Genomic DNA, 21,314 nt, shown 5'->3' with positions numbered 1-21,314 from the left:
CCAGGCTGGGCCAGGTGGTCTCCAGAGCCTTGAAGTCAGGCAGTTCTCTCTCCACATCCTGCCATGTATGACAGGCCACTTACCTGCCATGCTACCAGACTTCCCAGCCTCCAGATGCCTCCTGTCTCAAGGTGACACTCATGGCCTGGCCTCATTGACAGAGCTCCACCTCCCCAGGGGGCCAGCCTTTCCCCCATCACCTTGCTTCAGTGCAGGCCAGGGCCACTGGGCAGAATCCTACAAGGTGTCAGGCACCTCACCTAGCTCCTTCTTGAGGACCCATCAGTCAGCTAATTTCACAGGGAAAGCTACAGCAGAAGCAAGGCATGGCTCCAGGCTACATAGCTGGCAGGAGGTAGCCCATATGGCCTTTTCAGGCATAGACTTGTGCTTTGATGGTCTTCTGCTGTGCACTGGCCTGTGTGGTCATCTGGCCTCTCTGAAGACAGTGATCTCTTAGGTGACCCCTATGACAATGTTCTGGGGTAAGTGGCAGGAGGGGAATGAGCTTTGGAAGGGTACAGAATAGTCGAGGGGGTGGAAGAATCACATGACACTGGTTTCTGGTCACCTGCTCCTGCCCAGGCACCAAGGCACTGGAAACTCAGGCCTGAATCACCAGAAGCAGAACATCTGTGCTAGACCTTTGTGTCTACCTGAGCACTTTCCATCCTGAGAGCCTAAAATCCTAGTTCCTGGCTTCCCTCTGAGCAGCTCACCAGGATCTGTGGCCGTGGTCGAGCGCCACAAGCTTTAGCGCTCTAAGACAGTTCCAGTGTGTAGCCGAGATGGGACCACACAGAGCTCCGATCTTGGCTGATGAAGAGGACAGGTCCTCAGCTGACCTGGGGGCTTTCCAGGGCTGGCAACCCTTGGAAGTGAGTGGAACCATGCCTTCAAGCATTTTAGAAATTTAGTATTAGTTTATTTATTTTAAAGTTTGCCTTTACATCTGTTTGTTTCTATTGTGTGTGCATGCACTGCTGTATGCACGTGGAAGTCACAGGACTACTTTCAGGTGTCAGTTTTCCCTGCTTCCATGTGGGTCCTGGGGTAGAACTCCAGTTGTCAGGCTTGGCAGCACCTGTCTGTACCCAGTGAGTCATCTCATCAACATTCTTTTATTTACTGATTTGTGAAGATTTACTTTATATTTCATTATTTGTCTCTGTGTGGATATATGCATGTGAGAACAGAAGGTGCCAGATCCTCTGAAGTTGGCACTAATTTGTGGACCAGTCTACATTGGCGCTAGGAAGCAAAGTGTCCCTGTGCAGCAGCAGTACACACGCTTAACCACTAAGCATGGGTCCTGTGTGTTCATTTTTGAGACAGGATCTCACTATGTATTTCTGGCTGGCCTAGAATTTACTATGTAGAGCAGGCTTACCTCAGTCTTGTGGCTCATCCTGGCTGGCCTAGAATTTACTATGTAGAGCAGGCTTACCTCAGTCTTGTGGCTCATCCTGCCTCTGCCTTGCCTCTAAATGTTAGGTTTACAGGAGTAAGCCACCTGACTTCTTTCTGAGATTTTTCAGACTCAAAGGAGATCAATGCTAATTCTGGTGGGAGTCAACTGACTCCCATTGCAAAACCCAGCGTTTGTTCCTCCTCCTCCTCCTCCTCCTCCTCCTCCTCCTCCTCTTCTTCCTGTTCCTCCTCCTCCTCTTCCTCCTCCTCCTCCTCTTCTTCATCCTCCTCCTCCCCCTCCTCTTCTTCTTCCTCTTCCTCTTCTTCCTCCTCTTTCTCTTCCTTTTTTTTTTTCCTTAAGGATAGTGTTTCATTTAGCTCAGGCTGGCCTCAATTTTGCTATGTAACTTGAGGCTGTTCTTGAACATCTGATCCTCCTGCCTCAGCCTCCCAAGTGTTGGAGTTACAAGCTTGTGTCACCCGCTAGCTAGCGTCAGTGATGTCATTTCTGGTGCTCAGTGGCTTCCTCTGCAGAACCACAGTGTCTTTAAGGGACCTTCCTGAGCTCTCCAGACTCTCGGCTCTTACCTTGTTCTCATGATCATATGCTAGGAGCTCATTGCATCCTGGGCACTTTTAGAGTCATGGGCAGAAAATAAGTTCAGGATAACCCTGAAAGATCCAGCAGTTTAGGAAGGACATGGAGGGGAAGCCGTGGTGGAGAGGATGTGTGGCACACTTGGGTGTAGAACTTGGCTGTCCCTGAGTCACGTGGGAGCCCAAGCTCACCCTTAGAGCCTCTGGTGGTGTAAACTGGGCAATGCTGGGACTGGGCATTGGTAATGGCTGGCTATACAGTGCACTAGAAATCAGATCCACAGAGGGAGAGTCTCAGAAATCTACACCAGGAATTTCTGAAAAGAGGAATTCTAACAGAAACTCCATGTGCAAAGGCCCTAGTTGTAGACAAGGCCTGAGAGTACAGGGGCAACAGTAAAGAGATCAGATAGGCATGTGGCAAAGGCCAGGGTGACAAGAGTGAGGCAGAGCGACAGGACAGGACATGTGCATCATCTGGACTTCACAGCCAGTGTATCAGCAGGACCGCTCCCTGCAGAGGACAGTATACTTGCTGTGTTCCCCCGAAGTCACTCTGCAGTCTGGATAAGCAAATGCTGAGTAGGGGTGGTCCCAGCTCAGCTCTGGACTGGCCCCAGGCAGGAGGGCTAGGGACAGTGGGAAGCTGTAGGGTAGCAGGAGACTTGTATGGCTCTTAGGTGTTCAGTGAGGGGCCATTTTCTCTTCTCTCCATCCCACAGCACTTAGAGCCAGGAGTGTGCCCCCAAAGGGACCTGGGAAAGGAAGCTGGGGTTACAGTTGGGTACTTCCTGAGAGGCAGGCGTTGGACATGGGCGTTCAGAGCCATTAAATGAAAGAGGTTTCATGGAAATTGGGAGTAACTCAGCTGGGGGTGTTTATCGCTGGGCATCTTGGGAACTTAAATGGGTTGTGAGTGCACAGTGAGTCTTGGGAAGAGACTCTGATCTCAGGCCAGGTAACAGCAGAGCTATTTATTCTTTACAGTGTGTCCATTATCCAGAACTCATCTGAGAAACTGCCACAGGAGTTGCTGCTCTGCTCCAGGCTGGTCACTGAACAGGTGAGCAGGAAGTGGGGGGTAGGGCAGCCACTTATGCAGGTCATGCATGGCCTGTCTTGTGGAACCCTGAAACTCAATCTCCCACCCTGGACCAGAAAGCACTGTAGTTCCTATACCCTTGGTCTCCCCAGAACTACTCAGGAACACAATGTGGGCCCTTGGTCAGGCTGGAGGGCAACATTCCTGTGTCCCAGTGTGTGACAACTCTCCTCCCCCAACACAGTGCAGATGCACAGGAGAGGGAGAAACAGAAATGTCCTCTTGGAGACACTATCCTTCCCTAACCCCACTTCTACACCAGGGGTTCCAGGGAAGGTGGAGAGGACTGGCAACATAGCACGTACTCAGAGCTGGCTCAGACTGCCCATCAGCCATGGCAAAGACATGGGGGGGGGGTGTGAAAATAGGTGACTCTGGCATAGTAGATCTCAGACACTTTTCAGGTGGTTGGCCACTTGAGGTTGTGTACTCTTTGTGGCAGTCCTTCCTTCTTCATAGTCCATCCATCCATCCATCCATCCATCCATCATCCATCCATCCACCCCCATCCATCTATCCCATCCATCCATCATCCATCCATCCATCATCCATCTATCCCATCCATCCATCATTCATCCATCCATCATCTGTCCATCCATTCATCCATCCATCTCCCATTCATCTATCCCATCCATCCATCATCTGTCCATCCATCCATCATCCGTCCATCTATCCATCCATCCCCCATCCATCTATCCTATCCATCCATCATCCGTCCATCCATCCACCCCATCCATCCATCATCCATCCATCCATCCCCCATCCATCTATCCCATCCATCCATCATCCGTCCATCCATCCATCATCCATCTATCCATCCATCCATCCCCCATCCATCTATCCCATCCATCCATCATCTGTCCGTCCATCCACCCCATCCATCCATCATCCATCCATCCATCCATCCATCATCCATCCATCTATCCCCCATTCATCTATCCCATCCATCCATCATCCATCCATCATCTATCCATCCCCCATCTATCCATCCCCCGTCCATCTATCCCATCCATCCATCATCCAACACTGCTCCCTCCATCATTCATCTGTACATCCAGTCTCACTGCATTCCAGGTACATCTGTGTGGTACCTACTCATAAAGAAAACTGGATCTTCCCCTCAAGTCATCATACTTCACAGGGAGACAAACCAGTACATTACAGCAACTTTGAGAGCCCACGAATGCCAACCATTTCACCTGCATTAGCTTCTGGGAAACAAATTTAAAAACTAAAACAAATAAGCATCCCCCAAAACAGGTTTTATCTTCCTTATTTCACAGGAGTAGAGTGAAGCCCAGTGAGGTTAAATCACTTATCCAGGGGCACACAGCTAGGAGATGATAGAAGTGAATTCAAACCTAGCTGGTCTGATGCTACAGCTCCCCTCCTGCAAGCTTCTCCATTATCCAGTTCTACAGGAATGATGTCCCTGACCAAGATGAGTCGTAGGCTGAGGGCAGTGGCAGCGGTGAGGGAATGGTTGCAGGAGTGTCTCGGACAGGCCTAAGACGAGTATCACAAGGCAGCAGAAGGGAAAACATATTGGTGTGTTCATTTTGTTGTATAAACTGACTTGGTAGAAAACCGTGAGTTCAATCAATTTAAATTATACCTGCTCAGAAATGGCCACGGGTCCTGGCATGGCTCCCCACGACCACTCCAGAACTTTCCTGTGAGGTGTGCTCACTCACAGCTTGGTCACTCCTGCTTAACACACCTTGGCAGGAAGGTGTTTATAAAAAGTATTCAGAAGACCGTCTAATCCGGAAGTGGTTGCTATGAGTGCAGTCCATTTGGGAAGGGACTTTTACACCAACTTCTTCACATAGAGTCCATTCCTGGTATCTAGAGTGCCGCCCCAGGGCCACCAGGCCCTGATTTCTTCTTTTCCTGGCAGGCAGTGCCATGAAGAGCCCACTGCACAGAGGGGAGCCCACCCTCAGGAAGCTCCTCCCCATGACTGCTGCCAGAGCCATGATCTGAACTTTCATCCAGGGACCCGGCCTGTCCTCTTCCAGGAGCAGTCAGGCCCTGGCCCCAGCCCACTGCTCCCTTCCTATCTAAGATCTCAACTAAGGCCAGCCGTACCCTTTGCTACCTCCCACAGACCCTTGCTTTGATCTCCTGGCAAGGCTGGGCTTATGTCCTGGGCTGGTGGGTGTGAATTTGAATTTCATGTCATTTTTGTGCACTGCAAAATGTCTGTTTGGCTTTTTGTGTTGGTTTGTTTTGTTCTTTTTGTTCCCTTGAGACACGGTCTTCTCAAATTCAGGCTAGTCTCAAACTTGCTGTGTCGCTCATGTTCTAGGCAAGCACTCTACCAACTAAGCTATAACCCAGGTTTTTTTTCTTCTATTTAAAAACAGTCAATCTGTACTTAGAACCCAGCTGTTAGGGGAGTAGGCAGCGATTGGTCAGGCTTTGCCCACCACCAACCTTTATTTCTGTCTGCTGGGCAAGAACTGCAGCTCGCCCTTTCAGATGGCAAGACATGTCCAGATAGAACCCTGTGCCCCCATAATGAGACATTGGGGTCTAGGTCTGACAGTGATTGAGGGTTCTCTGAAGCTGGTACCCATTTCCTATCATGGGGCCACCTGCTCATGTCCCCAGCTGGAGTTGAACGACTTGTGTGTTCTTATGAAGACTCTGGCCTGTCTTGTGCACACTATGGAGAATGATCTTGCACTACTGCCTGTTGCACAGGCACAAAGACCTGTGGCCTGGACCTGTGACAGCTATGCCAGGGTCACCCAACACCTCTGCTCCAAAGCTGCTGCTCAGTTTCTATACTTCCTAAGGTGGTTCCCAAATCCCAATTGGTTGAGCTGCCTGCCAGTCAGGTACTGCCTGGCTTTTCTTTCAGGATAGGAACCCACTGCCTCCAAAGTGAATTCTGTCCTTGCCTGTCTGTTCTTGGAGACCTTTGTGTCTGTTCTTTACTCCTTTGTGTCTCAGTTTATTTGAAGAGAGCTGAAAGACTTAGCCCAGTGTGTGATAGGATCTGGGTGAGTACCCAAGAGGCCAGCCACAGTTTTTAAGGCCTCAGTACTGGGGAATACCAGCCAGCCTCCTGCCTGGGGTGGTCCTGTGCTTCTAAACATGAGGTCTCCTCCTGGTCTCCCAGCCAGAGCTCCTTCAAACAGCAACCCTGGACCCTCACCATCTATCACCACCTGGATGATCACTTGTCTCCCGTAGGGAGCAGTCAGACATGGACCATCTCTAAAGGCAGAGGTAGAACCATTGAAAAAGAGGCCAAGCAAATATGCCCACGTGGTGGGTGGCAGAAGCAGGCACCTGAGTGTGGAGGCCATCTCCTCTGGGTGAATGTTTGGAGAGGGAGGAGGCTCTCGGGGCCCCACAGCTTTCTATTCTGCATGGAGCTCAAAAGTGCCAGAGTTTTTGTCCCAGCTCTGCCAAGGTCTAGAGAGAGCTTCCTATGGTGATGTGGTCCCACAGTGGGCTAACAGGGCACAGGGCAGTTCTTAGCCAGGCTTGCCACTATCATGGTGGTCACTGCTATTAGCCCAGCTGCCCAGCTGCCCACCCATTGCAGTCTTTGCTTGTATAAAGTCTGTCACACGTGAAACTCTGTATTGTTTTTTTGGTTTTGTTTTGTAGTGTTCTTGTTTTTATTTTGGTTGTTTGGGGGGAAGGATGCAGTTCTGGCTAGCTTGGAAATTGCTGTATAGACATACACCTTTAATGCCCAGAGGTAGAGGCAGGTGAATGCTTTGAGTGTGAGAACTAATTCTTCTGTGAGCTCCTCCCCAAGGGAGCACTTCTGGGTGGGAGGAGCTCAGTTCTCACTCAGTCCTGGGCATTGGGCCAGTCACAGCTTGCCTGACCCAGGCCCTCCAGGGCCTGTTGTGAGGATTAAAGGGCATGAGAACTGAGGGTGGCTGTCCATAGCAGGTGCTATTTACTGTGACCACGCCTGTCCCTTAGCAGGCCCCGTTGTTTGGATCTCACTCTTACTCCCTGGAAGTCTGTCCAGGATACCCCACCTACCTACACAATGTGAGAGCCAAACAGTACAGAAGAAGATCTAAACTCCAGAATTGCACCCCAGGCCTGCCTCAGGGGTGCCCCCCAGGAGTGTCCTAATAGGCAGTGGTTACCAGCTCATGACACTTAGCTTTCTGGACACAATTAGTTACATTTTTCCTGTGAAGGAAGGAATGTCTCTGGCCTGCCTGGGCCCAGCTATTCCTAGGAATGTGCTGGGAAAGAAACACAGACAGGCCTGAGCAAAGCAGTTCCCTCATACACGAGAGCAGCTCCTTGCTCTGGGAGCTAGCTTTCCTCTTGGACGTTTATCCTGCAGTTTATAGCATGTTTGTGGAGGTGGCAGGCTGTCCTGGGAGGCCCGGGGGAGGAGAAACAATAACTGCCCTTGTAGTGTCTGGGCAGACTTTCCCTGGGCCAGGCCTGGGCTGTGGCATCTCAGACTCCAGCTCTCTGAAGCGTGCAAAGTTTGTTTTTCCTCTTGCGGAGTCTGTGTGGGAGCTGCTGAGACCAGAAGTGCCTCACAATGGAAGGTTCCTGCTCCTCTGCAGTTCTCACACCCGGGCCTGACATCTCAGTCGATGGAACAGCCATTTCCTCTCATCTTCACTATAGTCCCTAAGTCCCTGTGAGCATTCATTTCCACTGTGTCTGTGCCCCCTGAGATGGGAGATCACCACCCTCAAGCAGCCTTTCCTTGGATGGCATTGCTTCAAGTTGTGCCCAAAGCTGTCCTTTCAGAGGGGCATCTAAACCTTCTGTTAACAGAGCTGTCACAAGGCTGAGGGGGGTCTCTTGGGAGACCACATGCCTTTCTCTTAGACCAGTCCCATCTCCAGTCTCTGTAAGTGTGCAGAGAAGAAGTGGGGCTCCACTCAGCAAGGGTAGAGTAGAGGGTAGAGTGGGAACATGTCCAGAAAAGAGTGGGGGACCTATGTGTGCACATGGAGATTCTGAGGAGAAAGATTATGAGCAGCCTCCACACCCTCTTTCCTTCTACCCTGGGTCCCCCTCCTCTCCCTCCCCAGAACTGCAGGAACAGGGTCGGTCGGTCGGGGCCTACACTGCCCCACACCCTAGCCTGGCTCTACCCATGCAGCTGTCCCAGCCCAGCTGTCCTTGCCCAGCTGCTTAGCTCTGGCTCCCTGCATCCCATGTGTCCTGTCTGACCTCGGGGAGGAGAGGGAAGCCAACTTCCTGCCTCTAGATGAGCCCTCTAGCTCCCAGGGAGTTGGGGGGCTTTGCTGTGGAGGAGCATGGTGCCTCACACTGGCTTCTGTCACTTCAGAAGCATGACTTGGGTCAGGGTAGCCATTGTGAATACTAGGCAGCAACCTGGGCATCCCAGTGTAGACTGTCAACCACATCATGGGCTAGGGGTTGCAATGAGGCATCAAGGGAACTCTCGATCTTCCTGGGATCCGCAAACCTCCCCCAACCAAATTCTAAAAATGCTACCTACACTGAATTTTGGGGAGGAATGTATATCCCCCAAATATGCATAGGTGCTGCTCAATAGGATAGACTCCTAAGAGACATCGAAGATTGTGCTTTTGTGTTTTGGATGAATGCTGTCCTGCAGAGATTAGGCAGAACCTCCTCCCTGGCATGAACACAGTTTTGCTGCAGAGCACACACAGGAAGTAGCTGTTTAAGATGGTGGCAGTTGCTATGGGGCAACAGGAGTAAGATTGTATGACTGATGTTTGTGTTTCTCTGCATTTGTCGGATACTCTGTGATGTATATTTACTCCCTTTGTGAGAAGCCAAGACCTGTCCAGCATCAGCATCCCCAAACATCCCAGCCTGGTCCTAGAGAAGTGCACAAGCTGGGGAGCCAGCCCCAGCCTCAGTCTGGCCAGCCACTCCTGGATTTCTTGGCCCTGTAACTTCTGCCATTGTCTCCCGTGTGAGTCCTTGAACCTGGTATTATGGAGGTAAAGGTCTTCCTGCTCTGTGTAGTAACATCTCTCTGGACCAGAAAATCACACCTCCTAGCTGTGTGACTTTGGGCTAGGCATCCAACCTCCCTGTGCCTCAGCACCATGTAAAGTAGGCACAGTGCTAGCTGCTCCTTGTGAATGTGCTGAGATGACTGGGGACCATGGCCCTGGCTGTCTGCCCTGCTGTGCCTCTGCCAGTCCCTAGCCTGGCTCCCTCATCTGTTCCCCTTCCCTGTCTCCCCAGGGAGCTCCAGGACCTACAGGATGGGGTCAGGCTGCGTCAAAGTCACCAAGTACTTTCTCTTCCTCTTCAACTTGCTGTTCTTTGTAAGTATGCAGACCCCCCAGGGCTCCAGCCTCTCTAGCTGTGGCTGCCACAGTCCCTAAAAGGATCAGGGACAGTGGAATGGAGTCACCTCTCCCAGCAGGTTCTCTGACAAAGCAAAAGTTCCTCCCCAAAGCCCTCTGCCTGGGCTGGGGGTGGACCCCACTCGTCCCTCTCTCTAAGGCAGGGTGGCAGAAGACAGCCCCTCAGTGTGTCTGCTTTGTTCCTCTCCTCACCACACCCTCTGCCCGTTGCCTATTACAGTTCAGTTTGAACAGGCCCTCAACACCCCACCTTGAACTCTCAGAGGCCACAGGGGACATTCTTCACCTACAACCCCTTGCAAACTCATTAAGTCTCCCCTCCCCCAGGCCTGCCCAGATGTGAGCTCCGTGACACATCTGGAGCTGGTTTTCCTGGGGCCCCAGGCTTCCCCTCTGGCTTGGAATTGACAGTCCTGCCCTGGTGTTGCCAAACCCCTGGTGTGCTCATGTATACATGAGTGTGTGCACATGAGTGTGTGCCTGTGTGTGTGTATGCCTATATGTGGTAGGGGTGTGAGCAGACTAAATGGGCTTCCATTGCCCCAGAATGCTATTAGGGCTGTGGCTTCTCTGTACTGAGTCAACCTCAAGAGTTTTAAGACATAGATTATATAGTAGGTACCTGCCACGACCGAGTTTCATGTTTTATAGTGTCTAGACACGAGTATCTTCGAGAGGCAAGGGATAATCCTCTCACTGCATGTGCCAGGGTTTCTCTGAAGTATAAATGAGTTCTTTATAGGGGGAAGTTTTACATTATAAGTGCATAGGATTATAGGAACTTGGAACATTTGAAAAGAATCATTTTAAATTCCCTTTCAAAACTTTAGTCCAGAACATGGTACTTACAGAAGTGTTCATGATACACATTCATATATGTATGCACACATTATGCACACACAGGTGGACTGTCCTGGCATGACCCACTCTAGGTCTCTGCAAGGACCTAGGACCAGCATGCTGGTTCCACCAGGCCCGAGGCCCTGCAATGAGGGCATCAGCCTCAGAACCCATCTGTACTGAGCACACAGAGCATGTCTGGCAGGTGGATCCCTCCTCTCTGGCTTCTAGGGAACAACTTCCCAGGTAGACAGAGCAGGTGGACCCTAGGCTCCTGGGCTAAGGCCCAGTTAAAGGGACTGCAGGTTAAGTCCAGCATGCTATTGCCATATCCCAGGCCTTGGAAACTAGAAAAAGGAGTCAGGGTTCATGCTTGGTGAGGTGGCAGAACCTTCTCTGCAGTTTGGAAAATATAATGGAAAAGGGCCATGAGCTAGCAGAAAGGAGAAAAGGGTGGATGGTTGTGGGGCGGTGGGCTGTGAGAAGCAGCTGGGTTCTTGGTCGAGCATGAGCTTGGAACCCCGGACCCTTATTGGACAGCAGGAGCCCTGGTTCTTTTCTTTAAGCTTCAGCCCTCCACAACCACTCCCACAGAGAGGTCTATGGCCATCAGTCAGGAGGAACTGGCCTCAGGCCCTAGAGAGATTTACATACTAATGAGGTATCTGAAGGCCAGAGGGCAGAGCCAATTAAGCATTCTTCCCCAGCCCCTCCCCCCTCTCTCCCTCCCTATTTAACTCAGGTCTACCCTGAGTTTGGGGGAGGGGTGCACATCCAGATCCAACCACCATCCACCATGACATTAAAGCCTGTAAAAACCCATGGACTTTCTCATGTCATTGGGGCTGAGCTGTGAGGAACCGTAGAGAAGGCCTTTAATGAGCCTCAGTAGCTACAACCGCCATGCCTAACTTTCCACCTGGAGGAACCCTCAGCGTTTCCAGCCACCCGACCCACAGATGGCTTGGCCTGGGTATCTCCCCTGTGTTTCTCTAAGCTGACTGGTAACCAGAGGCCAGGGAGGAGAAGCAGGTGGAGACAGCTCTTATTCATTCCGTCACCAGCACAGGGCTGCAGGGTTCTATGCTGGTGACTTCCACCCAGGACAGGTAAAAACATCTCCAAATTGCTGACCGCTGTTGCTCACTACCCCCTACCTACTGCAATATGGCGTGTGTACAGCATTCCCATGTCCAGTGTCAAGCATTACAAGGGGACATCCAGAGGGGACTGAAAGTGTAGGGGTGAGGCTGGGGTTGGGCTTGGTTGGAGTGCCTAGTCCTAACCACAAAGGACTGGGTCAAAAGGAAAGGGTCAGCCAGGCTGTGGTCACAGGTAGCTGGGGAGAGAGGGTCTCTAACTTCGTCAAAAGCTTAGTTTCTCCTGTGCTGCCGCCTCCAAATGCTGGGGTTGCAGCAAGATTTTTATGTGTATGCTGAGGATTTGAACTCAGGTCCTCACCTTACAGAACAAGCTCACCCACCCTCTGATCCATCTTCCCAACCCCTCAGGAGGGTTGTTTGTTTGTTTGTTTGTTTGTAGTAAAAGGGCAAAGAAAATCATAACTTTAAGCATAGTGTTAAAACCCCAAGTATTTTTATTTCTTCAATTAATGATATAAAAAGCAAATTCTGACCTGATACAGAAGTTTTCTAGAATGTTCACAGCAAAAGACTGGTAGATCCAGATGAGCAGCTGTGGTCACTATGTGGCACATGCACACAGTGACCCCAGCCACCCCTACACTTAAAATCACCCCCAGATGTCCCTTCATGCTTGATGCTTGACATGGGAAACGCTATACATACAGTGGCCATATTGCAATTATGCATGGGCACATTGGGCTAGGGTTTGAGTTTGCTAATACACACTATGACCAAACCAAAAGCAACTCAGGAGAGGACAGGGTTCTATAACCTGACACTTTGAGGTCACAGTCCATCACTGAAGGAATCCGAGGTACAAACTCAAGGCAAGAACCAGAAGCAGAAGCCATAGAGGAATGCTACTGTGAGCTCACTGATAGACCATGCTAGCTTTCTTATACTCTGCCTGAGGAATGGGGCTGCCCACAGTGGGCAGAGCTCTCCTGAAACAGTTAACAACCAAGACAGCCTCCCCTGTGTGACCACAAACCAATCTGATGTAGGCAGTTCTTCCAATAGAGCTTTTCTTTCTGATGAGTCTAGGCTGTGTCATGTTGACAGTGCTAACTAGGACACGTGTCCAAACTTTGTTCCCATCCATCTCTTCCCTCACATTCTAAAACATCTTCTTCAAGTGCTTTGAGGTTGGAAAGCCACAGTGCCCAAGGTCAGTCCAGGTTTGGTATTCAGAGGCTTCTATGCATAGAACTTTCAGGGTGCTGATTGGTAGTGGGGAGGGGAGGCAGGGGGTCTGGACCAGCAGACATGAGGCAATCTCAAGAAACTTTTCAAATACATTGGTAGAAACATCTGGTAGGTGGATTATAGTAAATCAGGGTGGGGATCTTTGTTGTAGGCCTCAGATGCTATCTGATGACATTCTTAGTGTTTGGGTTGGCGGAAGCTAAGTCTTTATATGTTCCAAAGAGATTTTCCTAAAAGTCACAAGAATGTTAGGTCACACACAAAGTATGCAATAAAGGGCTACTTAGAGGTCTAAAGACAACACAGTAATTTACTCTCAGCCTGCAACATCCCAACTCTCCACAACCACAGGTTCTCATGGCTTAATTAAACTTAGAGGCACTTCAGCCCTGTGTGGCTTTTTTTTTTTTTTTTTTTCTAGAAACTTCAGTCCACAGGAAAAAGGGTACCAGTGGGGGCAGTAAGTGTGTGTGTGTGTGTGTGTGTGTGTGTGTGTGTGGCAGAGGGGGTTCCCTGGACATTCTCAGGATGGAGGTAACACCTATGTCCTCCCACCCTTCCCTCTGTTGCTTGGGACTTGGGCAGCTTTCTGAGCCACCTGTCTCTGGGCTTCCTCTGACTGTCTCTTTTCTTGCAGATCCTGGGTGCTGTGATCCTGGGCTTTGGGGTGTGGATTCTTGCAGACAAGAGCAGCTTCATTTCCGTCCTACGTAAGGCACCCCCTGTCCCATAGACAGCCTACTTTTGAGGGGAGGGACATGGCCAGCTCCTGTTGCTGGCTGCTGCACAGGGGGCCCTTGCCAGGGTTCCAGGACAAATTCCTGCTCAGAGACAAAGCCACCATTGTCTGCAGATCCTTGGGTGACTGGGCTGGGGGTGGAGGGACTCATTCTCTTCACCCTCAGAAAAGTGTCTCACATCCTCTGTTCCCATATTGGAGTGCCCAGTGAAATGCAGGTTTCGATCGCTTTCCACTTCAGAGAGCCATAAAAGGGAGCCAGGGATGATGGTCAGTCAGGTGCACATCGGGCCCTGATCCCAGTAGCCCTGTTCTGTTCCTGTTGTACCAGTGAAGGAACAGAGTCGTTGAGACACTGGTTGAAGTTCCCACCGTTCCTGAACAGTGATTTGCAAGACCCAATCCCAGGCGGTCTAGTCCTGGATGCAGCACAGGGTGGGGTGAGCTTCCATTCAAGACCTCTTCTGTTCTTCAGAAGAAGAGGTGACCAGCGTGGTCTGACTGAGGGCACAGGGGCTAACCTCCTTGCCTCCCCCCTTAGGAGGCCCTCCCTCATGACGGGCCTCCCATCCCAGTTCTGGGCGGGGAGGAGTGCAGTAACATGCCAGGAGCACTCTGTGCCAGCCATTCCCCAGTGAGTGGCAGGCCCTGGTCCTCTTCATTTCCAGCAGCTGTCCCAAGCAGCTGGATTGGACTCTGGCCATTCTGACAGCTGCTTGATTTAAATAAGACAGAACCTGGCTGGGACATAGAGAGAAGAGTCTACAGCTGTTGTCCAGGGTCCTCAGGGCCAGGCTCCAGGGGGTATAAAGCAGGGATGACCCTGCCGTGAGCTCTCAGTGTCTGGGTCAGGGTTGGGTGGGTTTTCTGTGCCCACCCTGACACTCCAGTACCCTCAAACAGGGACAAGCCCTCCTTAGAACTGGCTCTGGCTTGATGGGTCCAGCCGACATCCAGCAGGCACCGCGCCAGGGTGCAAAGTTCCGGCCACCTCATTCCTGCCTGTACCCTGCCCTGTGCAGGCAAGCTTTAAGGGCTCTGATTCTCAGCAGCTCTGTAAATTCCAGGCCCAGGTCACACCCATCACACACCCACCTACAGGGGTTGTTTACAGCAGCCTCTAGGGGCTCCCAGGCAGCCAGGGCCCAGAAACATGGGTCCCTGAGGCTGGAGCAAGTGAACTGCTATGATACCTAGACCAGTGTGGGCTATAGGGTGAAACTTGATTTCATAAAAGCAAAACAAAAATCTAGGACATAATATAAAGAAAAGAACCTTCCCCGGACACTTGGAAAACTGAGGCTGAAGGTGCTGTTTGCAAGGGAGAGTCAGAGTGGGACCCAGGGCTCCTGGCTTGCGGTATGCCCTAACTGCCCCTTACCTAGGCACCTTGGGAGTCCCTGGTACTGAGCTCCACTCTTCCCTCCATCATCATCCCCCTTACAGAGGAGAAAACTTAGGCATAAGGAGATAGGGTAAACTGCCTGAGGGCACACAGAAGGTAAGGGGGGAGACGGGAGTCCAAGTCCTGGCCCTTGCACCACGTGACTCCTGTGCCCCTCATGGTGGGATCTTCAGAAGAGAAAGCAGACAGGCTTGATTAAGAGGAAGCTCTGGGTCTGGGAGTTTTGGGGAGGGGTGTCAGTCATCACAGGTCTGCTGCCTGCCAGCTGTGTGGTCCTCAGCAAGTTACTTGACCTCTCTGTACTGCTTCACCTACAAAATAGGAATGACCCAGTGTACCACATGAGACTGAGACCACAGAGTCTCACTGTGGTGTGAGGCACAAAGGTTACACACCTGTAATCTCAGCTATTTGGGAGTTAGAGGCAAGAGGACCAGAAGTTCAAGACTATCCTCTGCTACAGAGAAAATTTGAGGCTAGCCTGAGCTACATGAGACCCTGTCTCAAACAAGCATACCAGAGAGAATCTCTCATTTTTGAGTGAAGCGTTTAGGACTGCTCTGGGTGAATTGTGTAGTACATGCAGTTTGATCCCTTTGACTGTGAGACACTGCACAAAGTCCCATTTTCCAGAGAAGGAAGGAGGAAGTGGCTTGCCACTGGTTGTGGCAGGCTGGTAGAGCTTGGTCACCTGACTGGGGTCCCTTCAGTTCCTATGGCCTGCTTTCTACCTCCTGGTTCCCCTGCTGGCTGAGTCAGGCAGTCTGCTGCTGTGGACAGTGCAGGGGACACCGTAGGACAGGCACTAGTCAGTGACGGATTCAGGCTGAGTGGGGACAGTAGGTCGTGGGGTCTCACAGGCAGGCTTCCTGCATCACAGCCTCCCTAATCCTCCAGAAAGCTCATAGGGAGAGTCAGATATGAATTCAGAGAATGCCGGTGTGTGCAAAAGGCTTTAGTCTAAGGGCCTTGCTCAGGGCTGGTATATGGCACCCATTTTATCCTAGCCAGTCTGTCTTCTGGAGCCCAGACCAAAGTGTCTGGCCTCACGTTATCTCTCTTACCCCCAGAATGTGAGGCCAGTGTGAGGAGCTCAGCTCCAGGACTCAGCCCAGGGCACTTTCCCAAGCTTCTGGGAGGCTCTAAGCAGAGTGGTAAAGTGCCCGAGAGTCTGGCCGCAAGGACGGTGGGCCTCAGTCTCCCTGAGTTCTGGAACAGGGCCTCCTGCCACCCACCTCCCTTCTGTGTCTATCCAAGGACACAGCCCACCCTACCTCACCCCACCCCACAGTTACGATCTTAGTGAGCAAACAGTGAGAATGACCAAGCAGGCCTGTGTCATCCCTGCTGGAGGGCCCGAGTTGGCCTTGGCTTGCCTCTGCCCTGGGAGAACATATGAAGGATTCACTTTCCCTCCAGCAGAGCTTGGCCTGAAAGGCCCTGTGAGAACTGGATCTCTGAGAAGTTCTAGTGCATGCCAGCACTAGAATGATCAGTTTAAGCTAGCCTAGGCTCTAGTAAGACATTCTCTCAAACAGAAAACAAAACAAACAGAAGAGTCCCCCTGTTGGTGAGCATGGTGGCACACCTTTAATCCCAGCAGAGGCAAACTGAGCTCTGTGAGTTGGGAGGCCAGCCTGGTCTACATGGCGAGTTCCAGGATAGCCAGGGCTACATAAGAAAGACTCCATCTCAAAAAACAATACAAGACACAAAGTCCTCTCTTACCATTGCACTCCACCTTCTGACCACAGACCCCACCTTCCCTTATGAGGTCTACCCAGACCCCCAGTGTCCCCACACCCCCAGTGCCATTCTCTAGTGGGTCACCATTTCCCCCACAGGCTCAGCCTTCCAGACTTTCCTCCCTCTTGCCTTTGCACTTGATGTAGCTTCTGCTACCTAAAAGCACGCCAGACCCTGCACCAGCTGACGTTTTCCTACCCTGTAGCCTCACCCCACCCATGTCCTAGCCAGCATGGGCACCTGTAGGTCCTCAACAGAACCTCTGTGGTGTCTGCTTCCTGACCCACACCCTCCTCCTGATGTCAGGCCTGGCTTACAGGGCTCCTAGGAAATAGAACCCAGGCCCACCCTCTGCATCCAGTCAGGGAAAGTCAGATGTGAGGTGTAGAGAACAAAAGGAGAAATAAGAGCCCTCGGCTGGATGCGAGTGGAGCACCCAGGATGGGGACAGGGTAGGAACATGGCTACCCCAACCTCACCTCTGGGGAGTCAGACAGTAGACCTAAACCCAGACTGCCTCTGTCCTGTGGTTCACACCTCACTGGGCACATGCCCTTCTCCTTTAGAAACCTCATCCAGCTCACTGCAGGTGGGGGCATACGTCTTCATCGGTGTGGGCGCCATCACCATGGTGATGGGCTTCCTGGGCTGTATCGGTGCTGTCAATGAGGTCCGCTGCCTGCTGGGTCTGGTGAGTCAGGGCCCTGAACCTCTGCTGGCCCAGATCCCCAGGGTAGGGAGTTCTTCCCAGGAATGGGGGGCAGACACCCACGGCCCATATCTGACTCTGCACCTCTGTCCCCAGTACTTCGTCTTCCTTCTGCTGATCCTCATCGCACAGGTGACCGTAGGCGTCCTCTTCTACTTCAATGCCGACAAGGTAAGCACTCTTCTTCCTGCGTCCCGCTGATGAGGTCTGCTGAGGCAGGTACCTCGGGGCAGGCAGGAAGCCATTCAGTTGTCACAGATGGCCCAGGAGGCCATGAAAAGCCCCCTGCACAAGGGCATCAAGGTGTCCAAGGTGCTGAGAGTGGCCAGCCAGACTTGTCTCCCCTAGTGTGGGGCAGGTAGGGTTGGCCCTCTGCCCCTGGGGTGGGGGGTGGCACTTGTAATGGAAAGTAGGATCAGTAAAGAGAGGGCTAGAGCTTGAGATGGAAATCAGATTACTGTGTGGCCTTAGACTGACCACTTCCCTCTCTGAGCCTGCCTTACCCTCAGTAAACAAGGACTCTGAGAACCACCAGTACATGACTAGGTGAGCAGCTGATACATGTGAGGCATTTTTTTGTCATTAAAGCTCTTGAGTGTGTGTCAAATGCTACCAGTATGCCACCGATGAGCCCAGGGAAGAATCTGAAGACACAGATATTAGTCCTTTGTAAGCAAAGAAATGTTCAGCTCTCTAGGTGGAAGTCAGACTGTTCTGTGCTAGCCACACACCAAGTCTGGTCATTTCTTGAAACCATGCAGGAGATTGGAGAGGGGAGGAATCTCATTTTCAGATGTGGGCTCTGAAGTACAGAGAGGTTAAACAGCTCCTCATGTTCTCACAGCCAGTGAACAGCAGAGGCAGGATGAGAACCCAGGCATCCTGGTTTAATGGTTATGCTGACAAAACATTCGCTGTAGTGATTCCTTACCTCAGTCTGCTTTGGTTTGTAATGCACACCTAGCCTGTTGTCCAGGTGAGCTGGGCTAGCTCCCATCATGAACATAGGGCGGTTGCAATCAAAATGAGAAGAGATCCTGCACCAGGAGCAGAGCCGCCATGATAGCTGAACCATAACAGCTGAGGGCTGATCTGAGCCCTGAGCCTCCAGGTGGCCAAGGCGAAAGAGGAAATGGTGGAGTCACTAGATTAAAGGAAGCTCGCCTGGATGTCAGGCAGGAAGCTGGTGGTTAGGGTAGGGAAACTCCTTACCTAGCAGGGTGTAGGGTCAGGTACTCATTTCTCCCTTGTGGCTTTTCTGGGGACTCAGTAGGGGTACATTGCAATGTCTTAGGTAGGAAGCTGGTGGCCTTCGTAGGGGGTCTGAGCCACTCCCACCCCACCCCTAGTAGAGCCACCATCCCTGGGTGAGGACAACGGCACCCTCTGGGATGGCATCAACCCCGTATCAGGGGCCAAGCTTGAACATAACCTGTTTTAGATTTACATTTTCCATCCAAGAAACAGAGCCAAGTGAGTTTGGCCATAGTGACACATTCAGCAGCCTCAGGTGACTTCCCCAGGGGCTTCCTGCTTGCTGCCGCTCATCTGTGGTAGGAGCTCAGGAGTCCAGCCTCTGGTGCCTCCAGCCCCTGATCAGGACTGGCTGAAGAGTCAGGCTTTTACCCTTTCCTGTGCTGTGTGCCCCACAGGGCTTCCTCTGTCGCCCAACAACCTCAGGCTGCACACCCCACTCCTTCCTGCACAGGATGAGGGATCCCCTATGCTGAGTGTGGTTTTGTCCCTTCACACCTGAGTTGGAAGAAACATAACCCACCACCCCCAGGCACTTTGTAAATCACAGCAGAAGACTAAACATCCCTTGGTGATGTTTATTCCTGCGGACAGGCACAGCTTGGAGAAGGGGCGGGGCCGGGCAGTGTTTCTCAGGGCAGAGGAGGAGACCTTCTAGAAGATGGCTGGTGTCTCCTCAAAGGCCCACTCAGAACTGGTTCTGAGACTGCGGGGAGGCAGTCTCTTTCTGCCTCAGCTTCCTCTTCTGTGGAGTGATGTTTCAGGCCACACTCCCTTATGTGTCTCTCTAGCAGAAATGTCTTCTGAGACAGCAGCTGCAGCCACTCAGTGATTGTGTGACCCACTAGCAGGACATCAGGCCTCCTGTGCCCCATAGACAGAGTCCCTGGGAAAGTCAGTGCGTTTAATCACACCCCACACCCTTCTGGGCTGTGATGTCACCAACCTTTTCTGATTGTTCTGAGACCAGGCTTCATGTACTCCAGGCTGGCCTTGTAGTTATGTCACCAAGGATTTTTGATCTTGAATTTAGGATACTCCATACTGCCCCCTCCCAAGTGCTAGGAGTACAGTCATTACCACCCCTCACTCCCCAGGCCCAAGTTTTATTCAGTCTGGGGATGAGACCCAGGGCTCTCTGTGTGCCAGGAAAGCACTGAGTCACCAAGCCACATCCTCAGCCTTCCCAGCCCATCTCTAAGATCTGAATGCTTCTAGGCATCAGAACCACCAAAGGTCTCCTCCCAGTGCCGTGTGGTCAGTCATAAGGTAGAGGGTGCAAGGCCCAGAGCCCTTTGCTGGTCAGCAGGCATCGTGGCCGTGGCATCGCTGCTATGGAGACTTTGCTAGGCCTGGGTGAACAGGTAAGCACAATGGGTAGCCACACCCACCATGGTCAGAGTTAGGATAGGCCAGGCTGAGTGAGCAGGACTCAGGGTGCAGTCACAGGGACTCGGGGTACAGTCATCATCCAGTAGCTGCTGGCTGCTGTACGTTTACCCAGCCAGTGTCAGGAGCAGAGACCAGGTCTGGCATTCAGGGGTCCTGCTCCTTGGCAAGCTCTGATGCTGGCTGCCATGTGGCTTGGGTGAAGTCATGCACACCTCTGAGCTGCGTAGATGTCTAGGAAGGACTCTGCTGATCCTTTCTAGGGCAGCAGAGAGTGAGGGACCAGGAAAGAAATGAGGTCTCCTGCTTCTCTGGTGACAGGCTGGTTTGGCTGCAGAATGACAGCCATGTGCTAGTTTCCTATCAACATGTACAGAGGTATTAAGAAGCTGGATTGGGTTGGAGTCCAGGGCCTGGAACTACAACCTACAGTGGAAGGGTTTCCTGTGGGGGTAGGGGGAGGGCAGATTGCTCCAGAGACAATGTTAAGGCCTGAAATCATGAGTGTGCTCAGGCCTGTGTGGCAGAGGTGGTAGGCCAGGTTTCCAGAGACAAAACCTGCCCTGTGAGTGGTCTGCTCTTTTGGGAGGGAATGTCTCAGTCATAGAACAGATGGCCCTTTCTTCCCAGCTGTGAAGGGAGAAGGCAGCTGGCTGTTGGTTGCCCAGGGTCATAGAAATGTGGGTGGAGTCTCTCCAGGGAGCCAAGAGTCCTAGAGTCTGGCTCTGCACAGGCAAGCAAACTTACTGTCAGCCTGTGGTGGCTGGGAACATGACACACTCCTGTTCAGCAGTGGGCTTCTAGAATCACTTAGGGTGGTGATGAGAGGTGACAGGCCCTGCCCATGGCCCCAAGCCAAGGGCCTCATTCCTAGAAAGCCCTTAGAGGAGCACCAGGCAGCATCTTGAGTGGGACCCCAGGGAGCAGTGCTTGGCTATTCTGACACTTTAGAGAAGCACTGTCCTGCAGAACCTGCCGAGGGACTGCGGACAGGAGGGCAGAGTGCATCAGTGATCCTGGCCCAGGAAAGGACTTAATTGCTCCCGTGTAGTCCAAGCTAGGACTTAAGGGGACCAATACCAATGAGACAGTGGGGACTAAGCTGTGGGAGCTGCTTGCATTGAAAGACCTCACCCTGTGGCATGCTTTTGTGGGGTTCTGCACTCCCCATGACAGGAAGCCTTTAAAGAAAGGACGGCAAAGTGTGGGAAAGAGTCTTTAAGTTGGGTGCTGGGCTGCCCTTGAAGGTCCTGGGCCGTTTACACTCTGAAACAGCATTCAACCGGGGAAAATAAGTGTAGGCTTTGGGGGAGGACAGTCCCTAGTGAGGTGGGGACTGACCAGGAGGAGGCCTCCAGGATCCTGGGATCTGTTGCTGGCTGGCTGTGTGACCAGGAGGCTTGCTCTCCTAAGAAATGGAGGACCTGTGGACTCAATGGGCTCTGA

The 21,314-nt window shown here is 52.0% G+C and overlaps 1 protein-coding gene across 3 annotated transcripts in view; it reads left to right on the top strand.

Moving 5' to 3' along the window:
* Window positions 1-21,314, top strand: part of Cd82 (CD82 molecule) — a 44,027-nt gene that overhangs the window by 17,287 nt on the left and 5,426 nt on the right. For all 3 annotated transcript variants that reach the window (XM_034496200.2, XM_076929315.1, XM_076929316.1), the window contains 5 exons: window positions 2,995-3,070; window positions 9,311-9,393; window positions 13,264-13,336; window positions 17,083-17,207; window positions 17,322-17,396. In XM_034496200.2, the coding sequence (XP_034352091.1) occupies window positions 9,331-9,393; window positions 13,264-13,336; window positions 17,083-17,207; window positions 17,322-17,396 (336 nt within the window). In that variant the 5' untranslated portion in view covers window positions 2,995-3,070; window positions 9,311-9,330. The remainder of the gene's footprint in view (window positions 1-2,994; window positions 3,071-9,310; window positions 9,394-13,263; window positions 13,337-17,082; window positions 17,208-17,321; window positions 17,397-21,314) is intronic.

Source organism: Arvicanthis niloticus, chromosome 2 (assembly GCF_011762505.2).
Source record: "Arvicanthis niloticus isolate mArvNil1 chromosome 2, mArvNil1.pat.X, whole genome shotgun sequence".
Lineage (NCBI taxonomy): Eukaryota > Metazoa > Chordata > Mammalia > Rodentia > Muridae > Arvicanthis > Arvicanthis niloticus.
Note: the sequence above shows the minus strand (reverse complement) of the source record. Positions and strands in the feature narration are given on the sequence as shown.